At 37.9% G+C, this 20340-nt stretch overlaps 1 protein-coding gene across 4 annotated transcripts; it reads left to right on the top strand.

Annotated features, from left to right (window-relative positions):
- Positions 1-439: 439 nt before the first annotated feature.
- On the top strand, positions 440-18566 carry LOC106154928 (transcription factor ETV7). 4 transcript variants are annotated; one of them, XM_013529485.2, is made up of 10 exons: positions 440-572; positions 8355-8466; positions 8677-8784; positions 11653-11757; positions 14097-14210; positions 14470-14649; positions 14991-15083; positions 15297-15422; positions 16453-16696; positions 17008-18566. In XM_013529485.2, exons 2-10 carry the CDS (start codon positions 8355-8357, stop codon positions 17429-17431), a joined length of 1506 nt encoding a protein of 501 aa, XP_013384939.2. In that variant the 5' UTR covers positions 440-572; the 3' UTR covers positions 17432-18566. The 4 variants fall into 4 exon arrangements, with proteins under 4 accessions (XP_013384939.2, XP_013384942.2, XP_086855762.1 ...); XM_013529488.3 differs by lacking the exon at positions 440-572 and adding an exon at positions 2632-2814; XM_086999636.1 differs by lacking the exon at positions 440-572 and adding an exon at positions 8079-8244 and having other exon boundaries at positions 14994-15083.
- Positions 18567-20340: the final 1774 nt, after the last annotated feature.

The following is a 20340-nucleotide window of genomic DNA, read 5'->3' as shown; positions in this document are numbered from 1 at the left end:
AACAACAATTTAATCCAGAACAACGATATTTGTTGCATATGCGGGTGCAGCTATTATATATACATGCGCCAGGACAGAATCACGTCAAACCGCAATTAGCTTGCGTATTGTGCGGTAGTGCTGGATTGATTGACGCATTTCTGGAGCTATCTTTGTGCGATTTACTTGTCAAACTTAGCGCGTTAACAGTTACGTTTTGGTAAAATAATCTGATGTTGTCTTAATTCAAGTACATGCTCGTTGTCTGTTCTGCATGTTAATATACGTTATTCATTTTCTGTGCCCGTGGGCTAATTCACGCTAATTCTTGGAACAGTATTAATAGAAAAAACACTTGGTTTTGCTGCCAGTTGTCAGTGATGACGCTGAATGATATTAATAGCGGCACAGCATACCTACCCTGACTTCCAACTACTCCCACGTCAACAATAACATAGCACTCTTTATTACTTCCCTGGCCACTGTGAACTAATACGAGAGATGAAAAAAATGAAAAGAAAAGTCAGGCTGGAGATTTACAATATTATATGAAAAACTTGATGCAGACATGCACAGATTAACAGGATCTAAAGGTTAATATATAAATTGAAAATCCAAAGAGGCATAGGAAGATGGGTTAGATAAATAAATACAACCTGAACTACGGAAAATAAGTTAGCTAGCGCGTAAACACCGTGAAATACATGAATGCAAAAGTATCATGTTTGTGAAATAGGTTTCTCTTAAAGACTAATGCGCCTCACCATTTAAAAAAAAGTTTGAGCTTACAGATAGAAAGCCCTTTGAGTTGTTCTAGACTATTCTTGTACTTGAGCTTCACCTCCGTAAGAAGTAATAACTCCACGATTTTGCTTTCCGGCATTTTTGCCATACCGCTTTTACTTCCCGTGCCGTTGTTAACACTGTCGGATATCAGAGAATTAATAGGATAAGTTGATTTTGTCTAATTTCCTATCTCGGTACAATGCGAGTGTACGCTTTTGATGAGCAGGTGACGTCACATGATAGAAGTGCCGGCTGAGGAAATGAATTTGAACTTATAAATTGAATTATGGTATCATCGTGTCAGGGTTATAGGGGATATTTCCAATGATGGATAGTCACAAACTTCTAATCAGTTTGAGATGACAAGCAGAGAGGTTTGGGAAAAGTATTGCGAGTTTTTTTTTTTTTTTTTTTTTTTTTTTTGCACATTTCCTCATTAGAGTTTGTAAAGTTCAAAGGTTTTCTGGAGCGGTTTTCATTTGGTTATTCAGTTCCGCACTTAACATATGCGCTTTTATGTCAAGTATGATAAGATTAAAGTAAAGAGATGTCATCACATTAAAAAAGTTTGTATTCTTAGGAAATCTATGGGGCCAGGTTGATTGAATATTTTATTTATTGATTTACTTTTTTTGTCGTGCACATTTAGTACAGTTTGAAAGAACTTCCAGCTAGCAGGCTACTTGTTTCGCTGAAAATGGACAGTTAAAGAGGGAACGAGATAAATAATTTCTGAAGATGTGGAAGTAAATTGATAGCACTGGAGTTATAGGAGTGAGGGCTTAGTCTCTATCGATTCATTTTCAGTGAGAATTAACTGAGGTTGAATAACTCTCCCTATCACATATACTCAGAATAACATGCCATCAACAGTTGTCAACAGAAACAGAGAAACACCAAATATGTCTTAGTTTTAAAAAAATCCTAGGCGAAAGAATACTGACAGTGCTTTTTGAAAAAAAGTCTTCAGTTGGGCGCGGGGAGAAACAAGAGTACACAGGATGAGGGCGAATTAACAGATCTAATGGTCTTAAGATCGGCACTGTTAAACATTAACAACTGACGAAGGGCTCAATTAGCCAGCCGGAAATGTGCATAGAAAGCGCGCACGCGCGCGCGCGCACACACACACACACACACACGCACATATATACACGCTAGATAGCTCACATCACCACTTCCCCCAATGCGTGATTCCTTAACGCCAGGTAAATCTTTCATAATTTGGAACAGCTGCACAAAAGGCGGATCAATGGTGACAGCAGGTGAGCGAGCAGCCTGTCACTATACTATGTTGCTATTTTAAATAATAAATTACGAGGGAATTAAAATAAACGGATGATATTAAGTTACACAGTGCCTGTATAATACCAGCTTGTTGATAATGTTGTGAGGTTAAAGGCATGGTAAGCAGTTTTTAACTAGTTGTAGACGGTAAGGAAGAAGAACGAAAGTGAATCACGCTCAGCTGATATTAAGAGGACTTGCTACTCCAGTTGCGTCAATGACTGGCTGTGTGCGTAAACACGCTTAGAATCATTTCCGAAAAGGTTAGGGGAAAAGGTTAATGGCCTGCAGCGGAAGTTGAAATGTGGTGGCCGTGGCGAAAGAATCAATAGCGAACGGAGTCCTGATTTAACGTTCTGACGAATGCACGACCCGTATGACGTTCGTATTGTTGGGGCTCTCGCAACCTATCAGTCTTGTTTACTTCCGACGTTCCCACTTCCATATCTTAGGTCACGTTACTGCCAAATACGGCAATTCCGGGAAGAGGTTCTAGATGATTTTCTAAGAACAAAATATAGATAAACTTACTTGGGCATTAGGAGTTTTTGACAGATTTTAGACGCTGTTCCTCATTTCAGCTACCTTGTTTATCTTCCGCTTGTAAACAGTGCTTAAAGAATCCAAACCAAAGGAAATAACAGTTAGGGATAAGCTCTGTCAGTAATCACGGTTGGGTAGCCGTCACGACTACCACCCAGATATTTAGCAAGCTGTGTTTAATTTCGGACAGTGCGACGTAACTTCAACCAGCCAACTAAGGTGAGATAAATTTCATATATACATATATAACTAATACCTTGAAGTCCGGTGGATCATGATTATAACTGTTGTTGCTTTGATATTGGTTAATATTTATCGTAATTGATGGAGTAAATGTTAACCTTGATTAAGTGGAAGATGATGATTAACCAGTATATGTGAGCTGCATGTAGGCCTGGTAGGCTACACGACTCATGGTCATGAGCCAAATAACAATCGGCGAGGGCTCCTAAAACAATTACGTGTATCCAGGCATGTACTAGAAATATATGAATACACGGAAATATTCGTGGTTTGGTGTGTGGATATATATTACTCCGTGTCCGTGATGAACGGTGGTGATACCTGTTTGTTCCAGGCAGTCTAAGCATATCGGTGCATAAGGAAAGATGGGGAGGGGGCGTTACTTATTTACACTGGTATAGACACTCTACAGAGATCACGTAGGACCTTGGTAAAGAGGTGCGCCAAACAAACCACGTGCTACAGTCAAACCGAAAGGATGCATCATACAAACCTAGCTATTTTTGAATAATATATCACCCAGATGTACGATACATTCTGCCTATATATATATATATATATATATATATATATATATATATATATATATATATTCTGATATTTGCATTCAGATATAAGCTGTATTGTGAAATTGATTCAATTTCCATCAAGTAGACAATATCTTTCATGCGGTCATGTGGTTCAGTAATGGTAGACCCTAACGATACCCCAACCTAAATGTTTCCTAGAAATCGGAAGTTTCCTAAAGAATAATGTTATTGGAAACAATGAAGGTGTTACATAAAAAACTGTACAAATGTGTTAATGAGTAATTAAGTGACGTAGAAAGCTGTGGAAGTATACTTTGCAGAGAATGCTGTCATATTGTGTGTGTTTGATGTATGGCAACTGCCAAACTGGCAACACGCCTCGGAAGTGCTTATATATTTCCTCGGAGAAGTGTTTGTAATAGAGGCGTTAAAGACTTAAGTAACGATGAGTAACCCACTTACTCTGGAACTCTGATTCAAGAAGGGTAATTTATTTGACGAGAGAGAGAGAGAGAGAGAGAGAGAGAGAGAGAGTTTGATGCTGTCTTTGTTTATTTATTTATTTATTTGCTTATTTATTAAATTTTTACATGTATTCAATTCACCTTAAAAAGACCCGCACGGAATAAATACTTAATGGAAAGGTAATGTGTGACCTCAAATGCGCGTCAAAGAATATAAACTAAGCTATTTGCACTAAACATAACGTTTAATGTTAAGAAAAAAATTGCTTTTTAAGTAGTCCGCCTCCTCTGATCACGCTCTAATAACCCCAAGGGACCCGTCTGTGACGTCCGTGGTGTCGTGATAGGTCAATAAACAGATAGCATCACGGATTGTCTTAATCTATGTGAAAGACGCAGGAATGACGTAATCATCCGTGCACTCACACTTTCGCCACCAGTATAGCCTTATTTCAAATTTCAACTTTACTTAAATCCCTATAATGGCATTAAATGATGCAAAATGACTTTTATTGTCTCTAATGAGAAAGACCTGACGATTATCACGAAAAGTAAGTCGAGAGCTATATATTTATCGTATGCTTTATTCATTGCAGCGTGTACATCTACATGGATATAGATGAAAATTTACAATAGAAATGAAATGTAAATAAGTATGCTATTAAATATTTAGCTATTCTATATCATGACTACTCATAAAATAACGTAGATATTTGACTGAGCCTAAGTTACTGTCAGTATATGCAGCGTTGTCTTCTAGATCTCTTCTAGCAAGAACATTAATGAGGTAAGGAGCTAATGCAGTCAGGGTTTCGTTCTCTTGTACTTCATGATAATGACAAACGTTTCATCTATTGTTCTTCGACCAAAGTTAAGTGTTTTGTAAATACTTGGTACAATGTGGTTCGCAGGCTTTATATGAAAATGTTTTCGCTCCCTTTTTGGCGTTTTTACTCTGATTTAACTCCACGTTTACAGAAAAGTACGTTTATCTAAATTATTCATTTATTCAAACACATTTATTAATTCATTTATTCTATGTAAACTCGCAATGTAAGTGGATTACCAAAGCGATACAATATCAGATATAAGCTGTATCTATATATTATCAAATAGGTTACTCTCTCAATGGCGTTTTAGATTGACAAATTAGCCACTGAATGCGTCAATCCTAAGGTATATGATGGCAAGATTGGAAATATGCAGAAAACGACGGGGCAAGAGAATCAATTAAGCTTATGATTACATATCCCACGTAAAAGTATATTGGTGCTACAAATGCACAGTGTATTTCCGCGTTATTACACCTAAGGATGTTTCTAAATACAAGTTTCCGGGTGTCATTCCAATTTCCTTCTGATCAATAATTGCATCTATAACTGAATAGTCATGTTTACCGCAATAGAAGGTTTTATATAATGGTACAAGTCTAGTGGTAACTAGTGTAAACCGATCGGCTCTTCTCGTCAGCAATTGAAACGAATAATACAATTTGGGATATCTTGTAAAACGTAACTAAGGTACTAATCTTCATGCATCGGTTGCTCCCCTCTGGTATTAGGGGGCTCTAAAATAGTGTACAAAATGTAAGTACAGGCGATAAAATAAATTTGTACAGACTACTAGCTACCCTGTGCTCAAAGAGTATTCCATAACAATATCGAAAAAAAAAACATATCGTTTAAGTTTTTTATCCGATGCCCTCAGCCTCAAAGGGCGTTGATAAAGTTCCACCCAGACCGGTTAAGGTTTGACAAAGAAATTAATTAAGCAAGCTCAGAGTTTATCTTTGCAGTGTGTCACCTCCCCGTAGCCTAGCTCCAACCAAATCAAAAACCCTCGATGCTTTGTCAGGGGACCTAGGTCTCACATAAATAACTTACCGGTTAATTGTCTGATAACATAATTCATTCAGACCTTCGCTTTGTAACTTTTTATCCAAATTATATCTGAATGGGAGCAAATATTAACTTATAACTTTCATCGATTACTGCACTCGACCTCATAGCTGTTGATTTCGTGGTACGTCACATTATTGTAAACTGATTCGAGGAACTAATAGTGCGTTTCACTTCGGAGCAAAAGGACTTATGATATCGACTTACAAATACAGCAATTCCTCTCTGATAAATAGATAAAGGATAAAGCACTGTTTCTTCTAAGGCAAAATAAAAATTTAAAGAGAATGGCGTGGCACAAGGCTCACGCACTTTGGAAACGTTTGAGACAAATATCTATGGGCAGCTGTTTTATCACAGACACTCCTATATCCAGCAATTCCAAAGAATTATTTTCTGAGAAAGAGGGGTTATTTTTTCAAAGAGGGGTTCTTTTTCTTAGAAAAGCTAGATCAAATTTGACTCAGAGCTTACCTTTTCCGGACAAAAGGGGGGGGGGGGAGGGGTTCATTCAGCACCCCCCCATACGCCCCCCCCCCCTTATTCCTGGCTACGGACTTGCAAAGATGCCTATTCAAAAAGACACCATTTGGTCAGTTATTCAATCCCAAACCACAGTTAGATGTGCACTACTAATAAGTAAGGCCTCGAAGGCTATGCTAGGTACATGTATCTCAGGGCTCATTTCCATTGAATCTGTCGGTCTACATAGATCAATCCAACTCCGCGGGGCCAATCAGTTGAATAGATTAACACGCCTCCCCCTGGCGTTGAGTAGAATACAGAAAAATTGATGATTATACGGGTACATTGGAATCTAGAGGAGACGTGTTAATCTGTTTCACTGAGTGCACTCAGCGAGAGTCCCCCCCGGACTTGGATCGATCTACGGAGACCGATAGCTTCAATGGGAATGAGCCCTTGTACTGCTGTTTCTTTTTTTTTTTTATCTTCGGCTTGAAATAGTGATGCAATACGTAAATATACCCCCCTCCTCTTGCGCGTGCTTGTTATCTTTTCATTTCTGCCTCTCTGTATGATTATCATCCGCATGCTTCGTGCCAACCCTGTGTATATATAATCCGGATGTTTTCGCTGAGCAGAGCGGAGGCCTTCTTTTAACGCAAAACTCATTATAGTTTCCTCGCGTCAATCGATCGTCTGACAACTAAGCCTCCTGGAATTATTGAAGCTGTTGACGTTGGTACTTCACGCTTCTTGAGGAAATGATCGTCAGGATTTCCTCAAACCCTATGATCTCTCGTAAGTCCCGGTCAGATAAGTTGGTTGCCATGACAACGTGAGGTAGTCTTCTATCGTCAGGCGCACTCCTATTTACGTCTGTAACAAGCTATGAAGCAAAGTTCTAGACGGTAATTTGAGTTTTCGAAAGGTTGTCTATTAGTGGAAGAATTGCACTACTTTGCAAGCGGTTACAAATGTAATGATTTATTCAATTTGTTGCTGACGTGCCATTAGCTGTATTTCCAGCCCTCATTTACGCAACCCTCTATTCTTTGAATTTATGTAAGGAACCTTCCTATAGGACGGAAGTGTTGTTTTTCTTCCTTATTTACGTAATCTCGAACTAATCAATGGAATAAAGGGACACGCATACGCACGGTGGTACCAGTACCTATATGTACCCTCTACAAGGGAGATTTAGACCCTAAGCGCGCTCTGTGGTATTCTCGTGTTACTTTTGGTTTCTCAGAAAGTCTGGTACGTCTAACCCAACCGAATTCTTTGATCCCTCTTTTCTGACTCTCATCATATCTCTGCAACAATTTTGGGTAATCACAGAATCCTTACCTTTACCCAAAATTTAAAATCCCGCCATACTTCAAGATCAATTTAAGATACTTTCGGATTACGCGCGCTGTAACACTGTCAAAATAAAATCAAAAAGTATAACTTGCCCTCAGATAAGTCCAACAAGTAGTAGTTTATGGACTTGCCGTGTGTTTGAAATCCTACACTTTGTCACATTGTTGATGTTAGCAGGCTTACAATGATGAATCGTTTTATTCTTTTCAATGAAAGTTCAAGGCAATTGAACTTGAAAATCTCTGTGAGCAGTTTGAAAGATCGTGTTATGGAGAGAGAACTGACTATGTGCACTTGTTTCTTTGAGAGAGCCCCGGCTGGGTAAGCTTTAAATGTGTTATGAGTGTGCGACGAGCCCAGTGGGAGGCATAAGGCACATTGTATATCAGCCGCGTATAAAGTATAGGTTACAGTATGCCTAAAATCTTAAAGGAAAATACTTTATGTGACGACAAAATATCGGAAAAACGGACGATTATCCTCAACACAGAGAGCACTCACTTCCTATACTGCAATAACATAGCACGTATAGCTGCCTTCCTGGTCTTCCGCAGCGCTCTATTTCAATGCGTTTATCCGGTAGGGGCGTGGCGTAAAATGACTGACATCCGAGTTAGTACATGAACAACTCCCCCTTCGACATTTCACTTTTCGCACTTTAGAGGGAGAGTACATTACATGACTCGCGTAAGTTGTTTACCAAATGAATGTGATATCGATGTCTTAAAATTGTTTATTTGGGTACATAAGAAAGATAGAGAGGGCAAATTTTATATAATATTTCTTTTTTTTTTCAGATGTTTAGTCTCCAGTCTCAAGGCGCAGTATTATTTAATCCCTGGCAAGCGATGTCCTTCCACACCAGCGGCTCGCGTCCCCCGATGTCTCCGACCGGCAGCCCTGTATTGGGTAAATATTTCCTGAAGGAATTAGCACAATTGAAAAAAAGATATCTTTTCATTTTTTTAAAATATTTTCCTCGTTAATCATTATTATTTTTATGACAGTTTATTTAAACTTATTGGGATATGCATTTTATATCTGAAAAATAAATTTATACCAAAACCTCAGTAGAAGTTGGATGATATCGGAAGTTAAACCGCTGTCGTTTTCTTTCAGCCAGCCACCCATATTACTGGTCCAAAGAAGACGTTCAGCTATGGCTGAAATGGTGCGTGAACGAATATTCCTTAAGTGACATTCCAGTAGACAAGTTCAGTATGAATGGTAAGAACTAATTTTTACTTATTAAGATTATGTTATATTAATTATATTTTATTATTGGAGAGAGAGAGAGAGAGAGAGAGAGAGAGAGAGAATATGAGAATAGACAAATCTAATTTTAAGGAAATTTAATTGTTCTAGCCAAAATCTTTAAGAATTAAAAATCTATAAACAATAGAACCACTAGATATGGTTTGAATGTGGAAATCAAAGCTACGTTTAGCTTAAGAGGAAGGTGGTATTTTACCGCAGATAGATAATTACCCAGTAAGAGACTAAGATTCATCTCTCCCTAATTTGCATCGCTTATCGTGAGAATGCAAAAAGGTCGACAAGATCTGGCGTTGTATTAAACGGTTAAACCTTATCTTGCAGTGTGGTGAGCTGCATATGTTACATACCGTTTTTCATCCCTTTGTCTCCTTCCACCACGTTGGAAACACACCACATTGTAGACATTTTTTCACTTTATGCGCTGCTTTATCAGTTGAGATAAGAATGACACGGTTTTACTCTCCCCTTTACGTCAGCTAAGAGTTTTTGCGTTAATTGATTTTGACGGTAAGAAAATGGAGTTGGTAAAACATCCTCAAAACATAGCTGCAACTAAAAAAAAAAAAAAAAAAAAAGGTAAATCACAACATGCCAATTAACTAGCTTTTCGTATCAAAAGAGTTAGTTAAGTGTCCTCAACATACCACTCACTGCAGTTAAAGTATGAAAAAGACCAAAAATTAATAGATTATTTAAAGACCCGTATTAATACAGATAGAATATGTTGATAGAAATATGTTGAAATTTGCCAGTCATGTTATTCAAGACTCCATTGATCTTGAACAAGGTGAGCCAGCCTATTTCGTGGAAATCAAGAAGGAAGTTTAAAAAAAGCTTTTCCTCTTCTGGCTTTGCCAATAGAAATTATGCAGTGTCATTTTTGGCAATCAGCCCGCGGAAGTAATCAACACACGGTTGAATAGCGTTCATTACAATGAATTAAAAGAACCCGCCTTAGATATTCGACCTTTTTACAATCCTAATATTCGTACGTCTTTTAAGGGGATGGAGCAGTGGTAGTGGTAGTGGTAGTGGTAGTGGTGGTGGTGGTGGGGGTGGGGGGGGGGGGGTAACGAGCATTTATTAAGCAGTTGAGTGAGGATACACGTGTATAATATGTAAATAGACACAGATATATGCTCGTAATAAGAACTTGATAGACTTATATCAGCGAACATCTGTTACTGTTTTTACCAATAGATCATTGCATCAAACTAGTAAAATTTGCTTTGTCTGATTTTATTATATAATACGGAACAGAAAAAAGTTATCAATATATGTACAACTACAGCATCGCGTGTTGTTTTCCATGGTCGTTCTTGATTAGAACTGATAATAAATGGCCTGTCTTTGAAAATATTCTATCAGTAGTTTAAATGTATGAAGTATGGTCAAATGTCAATTAAGTATCAAATAATTAGGAGATTTTCTGAAGAAATACAATAGCCTCTTCTCAATAAGCAAGGAGAATTGCTGTCTAGGCGTTTTGTGCTTCATGTTTGACAGAAAGGTGTTACAATGGTGCCTTTTTTACTTGCTGCTTTTACCTATAATGCTTCAGGTGCTATTTAACATTAATATAGCATTTTGTTTACGTGTATCTTGTCAACCATTAAAAAAGGTTAGAAAATACTAGTTAACAAAAAATAACAACATTTTGCCGCAAAATATGCAATGAAAGTCGCAGACTTTGAAATCATGGGTGACGGTATTGCCTGGGAAAAAAACTTCATTCCGGTACAGAATAATCGAGGCCAAATTCCAGTTGCTGCACAAAGAAGCCTATGAACATGATCAGACGAAAAGACGGTGCGTTTGGAAGGAAGCCGCATTCGGCCCACTTCGCACAGACTGACACCCAGTTCAAAGATGTGGATCTAATGACAGGAAGAGCTGTGACGTCACTCTTCCATCTTGTGTCTCCCTGAAGCCTACGATCAGAGCGAGACTCAATTAGAAACCCTAAAAATACACGAACTAGCATCCGTGGCGCTCAACGCAAGGAAATTAGAACAGTCGGAGATTAATAATAAGGTTTTAAGAGTTAAAGCCAGAAAGAGGAAATTAGCAGCAGCGTTTTAATTGGAAGAAAGAAAGTTTCAATACGATTGGTTTCGCACTCTATTCGAGACGCTAACGTCATACCGCATTTGTTTTGCGTTATTTTTTGTTGTTGTTTTTCTCGTTTCTCGATTCCCAAGGATATGTGTACGAGCGTCATAGGGGCTATTAAGATTAATAAATCCTATATCGATCGATTCCGGTCAGAGCTTTCTGTTGCTTCGATTCCTGGCAATAAGATTAACTGTAACGTTTCTTTCCTGTTTGAAATGTTAATACGCCTGATTTTCGAGTCTGCTTATGTTGAAGACGATAAGTACATAGTGCATTTAAGCCAATACCTCTCAGTGCATCGTGTGCTGTGTTTAAGTACGTTCGCGTGTGTGACTTTTGAAAAAATGAAGACCAGACGATTGTAACAGACGATTCCTTCACTTGGATGAAGTCAAATTAGTATAGATACAAAGACAATTTGAAAATGCCCTATACGTCGATTAATTTTCTACTTGCTCGACAATTGACTCAAATCTGTTTCACATTGTCACTGCACTGTTGACTTCGGTTGTTTACAAATGCCGTTTTCATTGCCTAAGTGGTATTTTGTAATCTCATCTTTTTTTTTTTAGACAATACTGTCTTGAAAAGTTTCGTGCTCAAGATGATTAACTTCTAATATTTCCCTGTTTGTCTACGTATTTGTCGTAAAAGCCAATACAGTTTTCATGATTTTATACAAAATGTTTTAATTTTTTCCAGGTAAAGCTCTGACGATGCTCAAAAAGGAGGACTTCATAGAACGTGTCCCTAACGCCGGTGACATACTGTATAATACCCTTCAGAAAATGACAGAAAAATGCAACAGTAAGTTGTAATAGATCTTAAGTTCTATATAAATATGAAAGAAAGATCAACACAGGGTTTCAAAACATTTCCCGTCATCACATCCGCTATTGGGGATATGTATAAATGCTGAATTGCGTATTACTTTTGTTATTCTATATCACTGTTCCTTCTGGACTACACCCTTATTCTTCGTCATTTCCATTTTTATAACCTGCATTGACATTATATCCCGGACCTGTTACGTGGGAAGGCCAAGTGGTTTATTTATTGCTTCTTTTAACCTATCTTCCTTTTACCTGTTAAACCTGACCTTGCTGTGACTCACAAGCATTTCAATAATTCTATTTCATTGTATGAAATGCATAGTCAGGGGTTAACATATCTTTATAGTAGAAGGAAAAGGGTGAACTTCGTCACGTAGCAGTTTTAGTTACCCTTTCCCAGGACCAGGTCTTGATATTTACCGGTAATAAAAGATTGACGTGTAAACATCCTGCGATGCAAAGATAGAAATGACGAATCAATAATAAGAAATAGCCTACCGTTGCTTTTAAAATTCCAATTTCCACAGTAAATTAGAAGACCCGAAATCCAAGATGGTGGTTTAGAACTTTAAATAGATATGCCGTAAACATGCAGACAGAACTGTAATGAGATATTTGATAAATACAGATGCCCCATAGAAATTCGTCTTCTGCGTCATGGAAATTTGCCCACGTATATTAAACATATTCTTTTATTTAGACAGTTATGCTGTCTTTAAAGAAAGAAAAAAGTATGCTTATTGCGAAATCCAGCTGCCATTTATTTATTTTTAGCATTTCATTGTGTCGGTTATTCGCCCACCCCATGTTTAATCTTTTCTGTACACGCCCAATTAACATTCTCGGTCAAATACCGTTTTCTAGATAGAAATATTTTTGGTTTTACGCTCAATACATATGTAAGCATAATTGATGCCTTTTTTACAACACAGCCGACTGTTTCTTCTTCCTCATATCGTTATCCTGAAAATAAGGTAAACACCTTTGTGTATCCTCATATTCATGAAGTGCTTCATCAATTTTGCTTTACGAAAACATCGTGACATTTACTACTGAGATGCGCCTACTCTCCAGCCAGAAAAATCAACAATACTGGTATATCATTTCCTCTTGTCCCATCAATTATATATGTACTTTATCTAGCATTATCAGAGTAAAAAATAAAAGAGGATATGAAAGAAATATAACAACAATTCAATGGCTTGGTCGATGAAGAAATACCATAGGGCTAAACTTATCAAAAACTGCCCATCAACTGGTGCAATATCTAAATCAGCCTACTAAATTGATCTACTGCAACCAGGAAGTGCATTTAAGGTCGAATTGTGTTTGATGACAACCCTCGGTTCGAACCCAAAAAGTTAAAATATTTGCGCGATGGGCATCTAAATTTACGAATTCACGAAATTCACAGGTGGAGAAATAAAGATTGATAGAAGAAATGTCGATATTCGTGGGGTTTCCATTAAGGCAAAATATTTCAACTGCTCATTGATATGCTTGGCACTTATTTTGTGGAAATGCATCAAGGAATATTCTGTCAGTATGTTCAGCTTCAGCCGGCCACCACTTATCTCTGAATATACTAATGTTACTAAAATACGATAGCAGGGATAAATCAAGGCGTGCAAATATGGCGACATTTTCAGCTAAAAAACAAATCATTACTTAGGACTACATGACACGATTAATATTTGGTAATCATTTTACAAACAATCAATTTTAAGGGCATGTGGAAAGACGGAATTAAAAGTGTGTCTTTTGTTCCTCTTTTGTATTTTTCGGCGAGGCCACCAATTACACTTTTTGCATGTTAAACTAACCATGCTGAAGGCTTATCATGTTCACAAAGTCTTTGGTTTGATAAAAGGTCAACCTAAGGTACGAGCAACAGACGAACAAACACACAATACCCGCTAACCAATCATCTTGGAAGATTTATTTACTTCCTCATCCTGGTATGCCTGTCCTCAAATCATCTCCGCCTATTTATTTCACTTAGCTGGGGAAGGTTATTTGCCAAAAAAAAAAAAAAAAAGCATTTTACACAGAGTGAACACTTTTGAATAAAACTGCATAGATAATTTATGATTGGCAAAATTGATTTCAATTTGTAGAATTTTTGCATCACAGATTATATCACCGCCAAAATATTTTCTTATCTGTCCATATATGTATGATTGTGTATATGTGCACGTGCGTGCACGTGTGCTTGTATGTGTGCGTGTGTGCGTGCATGCGTGCGTGTTTGGAATGTGGTCGATGTGGACGTAGGAAACCACTTATAACACATAGATGAAATCATTTTTTCAGTTCCACAAGCCATGCGGTCTCCATTGATTCCAACGTTCGGGTTTTTCAACGCCTCACCGCCTCCCCACGCCAGCGCGTCCACAGGGAGCCCGCCGGCCCAACATATGCATGATGGTACGAAACTTAAGTGTACAAAATGGCAAACTTTAGTTCTGTTTCTTCATCACTCTCTTGATATTAAATACAAACGACAAACTCTCTTTAATCAATGCGTTGCATCACATTTGCCATGTACATGTTGTAACGTCTTCTTTTTCAACCCGGGTTCTACCTCGGTCTTTGTCTGGGGAGAGCTTCAGCTGTACGTGATTGCACCTCTGTGAACATTTGTCGTATCGTTTATCAACAAAACATTCTTTTTCAAAATTTTCAGAGCACAGACTTTCTCCTACGCTTTCCCCTTCATCAGCCTTTCGTAGTAGTCCCCATGCACCTAACTCTGTGTCACCATCCATGTTGCACACTCTTCACCGTCCCACCCCTGTGGTGCATCGGCCAGAAACACTACAAATGCCACTCGGAGGAGACAGAAAATTCCAGATTTCTGTACCTGGTATGTTTTTTTTCGTAATGATTTTTAACAGGGAGAACCCGAGGTAAAGGATCCAATGCAGTATTGTTAGTTATATAAGCACCGTTGTATTGGTTATACAGGGGGGGTGAGATATGAATATAAACATGTATGTCCACAAAAATAGAAAGCTCAGGGTGACGTAAGAATGGATGGTCTAAGGAAACTGTCTGTAACCGCAAAATATGCGACCTTGGGTAAAAATGAAGTCATCTGTCTGAGCATTGAAAAGCGTGCAGACAAATTTATATTTAACTATGTTATTTTAAAAATACAGGTTTATATTATGGATGGGTGTTTATATTTGAAATATTATCTCTTAGAAGCTGTCCTCAGTCCGGCTCCCAGTACAGACTCCGAGTGTGCGCATGCGTCAGAGAGAGGTTCTCCTCACGCTCCTTTACTGGAACACGAAGGTAAATTGACAACTGTAGTTCATAGTCTTCGAATCAATTGACATTTCACTGTTTTTTTCACCCCTACCCAATGATTCAATTACACAATAATGATAAGAAAAAAAAAAAAAAAAAAAACAAGAGAAACGTTGACAAAGAAAACTTATGACCTGGCATACAGATTTTGTTACATGTAGCAGATATTGTATGACAGTGAGTATCGTTTTATTTCAGACGAAAAGCCACAAGACTACAGTTCTCAGACCTCAAAAGTATTTAAATCCACCACTCCGGGATTCCCTGCTCCAAGGACAAATTTCACCATAAGCAACCAAGAGACGAACCCTGGACGCGGTTCTGGTAAGCAAAAACATTAATTTTTTTATATATGTCAGAAGAATTTATTATGTTAGTTGCCATGAAAAGGTTGTAAAAGGATTTTCTGGTTATGGCAGTAAGTAAAAGATCAGCTGAGGGGCAACATATCATTCTGAGAGACACAATTATAGGGATGTGTCCTGTCTAATACTAGACGTCGTATTCATATGCGGAAATGCCGCAGCGGGCCGCAGAGAGATAAATGGTTTATTATCATTATATCAGACAAATGCAGCCTTCCATCGCATTAGAAAAATTTGCATGAAATTAAACTTGCTTAATAACGTGTGAAAGAGGGGAAATTGTGCGATAATAGTCTAAATTAATGGGCGTGCAAAAGGAAGACTTTATGAAACATTTTGATTAGTGCGATATCTCTTCGTGCAGGGACCGCATGAAAGCTTACGTGAGTCCACCCGTCGCTAACTAGTCTAGTCACTTTTTATGATAGAATATATTTCGCTGAACGCGCGACCATGAAATAGATGCCATTTTGTTATGTCCGTTTCCAGACGAGGCGGAAAAACAGCCATTTTGTGGTTAGCGTGCTGATAACGTGTCACCGCGTTGTATATTATCACGGTAGAGAGGGCAATATATTACTGATAAAGCTTTCCTTCACGCTCACGCATTTCTTGATATGTGTGTGACTAGTGACCGTATATTGTACGTGTGACAGACGACGCTGTTCCTGGTTGGTTTGTCGCATCATGACACATCTCACTAATTGTTGTGGATTTTTTTTTGTTGGGAAATTTAATGAATTATGCATCATGCCTTGTTATACAAATTGATTGGTCTTTTTGACATTACAATGGTTTAATTGAATAATATTTAAAATAAGTTGTGGTTACATCTCTCTTTTTAAAAAAAATATGCCCTAGCATTTAGATTATCCAACAAAACTCCTACGTTATCCTACATATGATATTTGAAAAGAAATAAAGATTATTGAACAGATAAATGAGTAAAGAAGGCGACATATTTATCGAGTATTATGGTTTCTTTCTAGAATTCCGCCTTCTTTGGGAGTTTATCAGCCGCCTTTTGATGGACAACACGTATTCTGCGTACATCCGCTGGGAGGACTACGACCAGCTGGTATTTCGCATTGTCAACCCGACCGCCCTCGCGCAACTCTGGGGCATACAGAAGAACAGGACTAATATGACTTACGAGAAACTGTCCAGAGCTCTACGTTACTACTACAAGATGGATATCATTCAGAAAGTACCTGGGAAGAGGCTGACTTACAAGTGAGTGTTGTGTGCGCGACATTTCTAGATTATTATAGAGCTGTATTATAGTTGTCTATAGAAATGACAGTGCGTTAGTTGCGACTTTGACCAGTAGTATGAATGAGTCGGTTGAGCCTTAGGTGTATTTTGCTACTGTTCTCCACAATAATAATAATAATAATAATAATAATAATAATAATATAATTATTATTATATTAATAATAATTATACAATACGAATATACATACAAAGAGAATGTCACATAAAAAACATTGATCAAATAAATAGATAAATAAGAATGGGATTCAACCATTTTTCTTTTTTCATAGATTCCTTCATCATCCAATGGAGATCAAGCGTGCCAGACGAGGTGCAAAACTTCACCCAAGGCCTACTGCAAATCAGACCACCACAACCGCGGAACACAGCGCGAATGAAGAGGAGGCTTACAGTCCGTACTCCGGTGACGAATCCCTCGAGGAAAGCGGCAGGACTTTAGACCCCGCCCCTGTATCCATGGAACATTCCTCTTTGTACAGAAATAGTGACAGGTCTTGTTTTCCCTCGGAATCGGACTCTTTTGGATCCTCTGAGGATCAGGATCAGCCAACAGACTTGTCATTAGCGGGAATGAAATTCACTGGCAGTGTCAAGGTTAAGACAGACCCAGAGGCTGTTGTGCTGCCTCAGCTGCACGGTGCAACGTGCACTATGGAAGTGGAGGAAAGTAACGGGAATAAAGGACTCTCGTGATACTGAGTTTCTCTCGGAAAGTGAGAACTTATTTATGTAGATATCGATATGTATGGAAGATTTATATTGCAGTACGAAAATCTATGACTGAAATTTGATATAAATTAGAGCTTTAGAACAAAGAAGGTTAAGGATTTTGTGCTTGGATAATCCAGCCATGCTCGTAAAAATCGCGCACGTGAATATTTACGTGCTGGCAGCACTTTAACAGAAAGGATTTCTATTCAGGCATTGCATTTTAATGTGTAAACAAGAATACGGATTGCTGGTCAGAGAAACTCCGTCTGTATTCCAGCGCTCGCCCCTTTGAGACAGCTTGCTCGTCTTGGTTAAAAGAATTAAAACGGAATGGTACCTACGGTACCTAAATACGACAAGAGGGGCAGGCAACTTACCCCCTAAGAACTGGCATGAGAAGGATAAGCTTATTTGGGAACCAATGATCTCTGGCGAATGCCCTAGTCGATAAACTATAACCAGGGGCCCTTACATATCGCCTCAGAAGCTTACTTGATTTGTTTTATTGAACATGTGTCCAGATATTAGTGTAGAAGAATGTTTCTTGTTTCTTTGAAACACATAGACTTATAGATAGGATAATAGGAGCATTTAAGTGGAACATTTTATACCCAAGAATCTACAAAGTAGATGGATATCGTTTTGATGTAGTTGCTCAATACAAGGTCTTGTTAGAGAGAAACATGGGCCTGTAACTTGCGGTTGTGGTAGTGTTTTATTTTATGGATTCACTTTTAACTTATTGTTGTTTCTGTTTTGTTTTAGATAATACTTACATTTGACATGGTGTTTTAATGACATTGCCTCAGCTTTTATTATTTTGTTTTTATTTGGCTGTGGACAAAAGAGCGGCAAAAATGGCGCAATTGAATAAAATTAATTTATTAGCCTGTCAGTTTTTAGGTACCTTGGAATGATATTTTGGGGCACCATGTTACATTATTACTTTGAATTATATTGTAGTTTTTTTTTTGTTCATTGTTATCATGTTGTTTTTTTCTTTGTGATGGGATGAGTTATCAGAAGAGAGATTCATCATATGTAAAAAGCGTGTCTCCGGTAAATTATTGAAATAAATACAACGGATTGTAATAAAATGTTTCTTTTTATCAGTCGACGCAGTTTTTATTTATTTATTTTTACAATCACTTATTTTATTTTACTGTTCCACTGGTACAAAAAAAAATATGAATAAGGTTTCAGGATAAAAATCCACTTAATTAATAAAATGTGTGTATTCAGAAAACATAAGAACGAATGACATAACAAGCGCCAGCACAGAATTCCAATATTTGAAAAAGCACGATTATTCAGTTGCACCCACTGTTCGAAGCGACAGTAGAAATATGAAATGAGAAATTGCCTATATACAACTTAAACATTTACTGATATCCATATGGTCGGCTAACTCATATCTTGTATGCAAAACGATGCGATAATCTGGCGCGATGAGCAAATTCACATTCAGAGAGACTTGAGATAAATTCCGATAGTTGTCATTGATTTTCTGCCGTACGAATACCCTTGAGAACATTCTCCAGATACTAGACTACCGCGCCACGCCCGCTTCGATTGAAAATAAATAAATAAACAAATGAATGAATGAATGAAAAACAATAAATAAGCAATGCAAAACAACCCAACCCATATATTAAATATTAAATGAAACACTGGTTAAGTTGCTTCCTACAAATCGAGAAAGATATTCTCCCTCCAAGCTTGCCAAGTTTCTGTAATCATATTACAGAAATCCTGAACATGCCCTTGTATCGCTGGAGCATCAAGTTCACTTCAGGCCTGTTGCCACCGAAATTGAACTTTGTTCTGAAAACATTTAGATATAACTTGAATGCTATTTTGTTAATATACCCATTTCTATTGTGACTAAAGAATGATAAGAAGTAGAATGATTTCACTAAACATCGCCATAGCTACTCGGGTCAGTTGTTAAAGAGGTTCAGCGTCCGATGTAACCATGCATTACAGGCCGTTTAGTGCTATGACAGGACTTGCGTCACCGCGGAACAAATAAGACCACGCGGCTCTTTATTCAGTGCCTCTAACATTTCTGACGCATAATCGTTGGTCAGATATTGTTTGCTTTTACTGTCGGTAATAACTCGCATGTCATGAGATCACCGCCTCTATTAAGTCCCCCAATATTATTCAAAGCGTTGTCGAATACAATGTCATTTACCATAACTCACAAAAGCTATAGGTGCGAATAATACGCAGCCCATACACACCGTATTGATCAACCAATAAAGCCAGAATAATAAATAACCTATTCATCCGTCGCGCATGCTCATTAAGGGTTTGAGATTTCCCTTCGTTACCAATTATACCCATTGAGCGTCGTAGGCTGAGTGCTTCACATCCGAAGGTAGGTGAGGATTTTTTCTGTTTTAAACACTTTTCATCAAGTTTTTGTATATACTTTGGGTAGCACCGGGTGGGGATCGATTAGAGCAATGTTTCAGTACTTTGTTGCGGAAATTTGCGCAAAAAATAACTTATTCCCCATTGATTTGTAACCGAACACCACGCATGGCGCCCATAGCAACGAAAAGTCGCACTTGCAGGCTGTAATCTGAGTTGTACTTCAAGAAACATAACTATGCATTACTTTTGCTCGGTGACATTCCGACACCTTTAAGACTTGACGGGCAATGATTTATAAGGAAAAAAACATAATAATTTCCGACTTTTTGTTAGCGTAACCAAGTGCTGCGCCAAACTCTATGTTACACATTTACTGGCATTTTATATTGCCGAATTAGTTGCAACTCCTTTGCGCATGCTAAGTTATGAAGTAATACTGTTTGAGCTGCAAACACTTTCTTTAATACCAGAATCTACTCTTCAGTGTTAAGTTACATGAACTAGCTTCA

The sequence above is a fragment of the Lingula anatina genome, chromosome 1 (assembly GCF_051362555.1).
Source record: "Lingula anatina isolate TDL-2025a chromosome 1, LinAna3.0, whole genome shotgun sequence".
Lineage (NCBI taxonomy): Eukaryota > Metazoa > Brachiopoda > Lingulata > Lingulida > Lingulidae > Lingula > Lingula anatina.
Note: the sequence above shows the minus strand (reverse complement) of the source record. Positions and strands in the feature narration are given on the sequence as shown.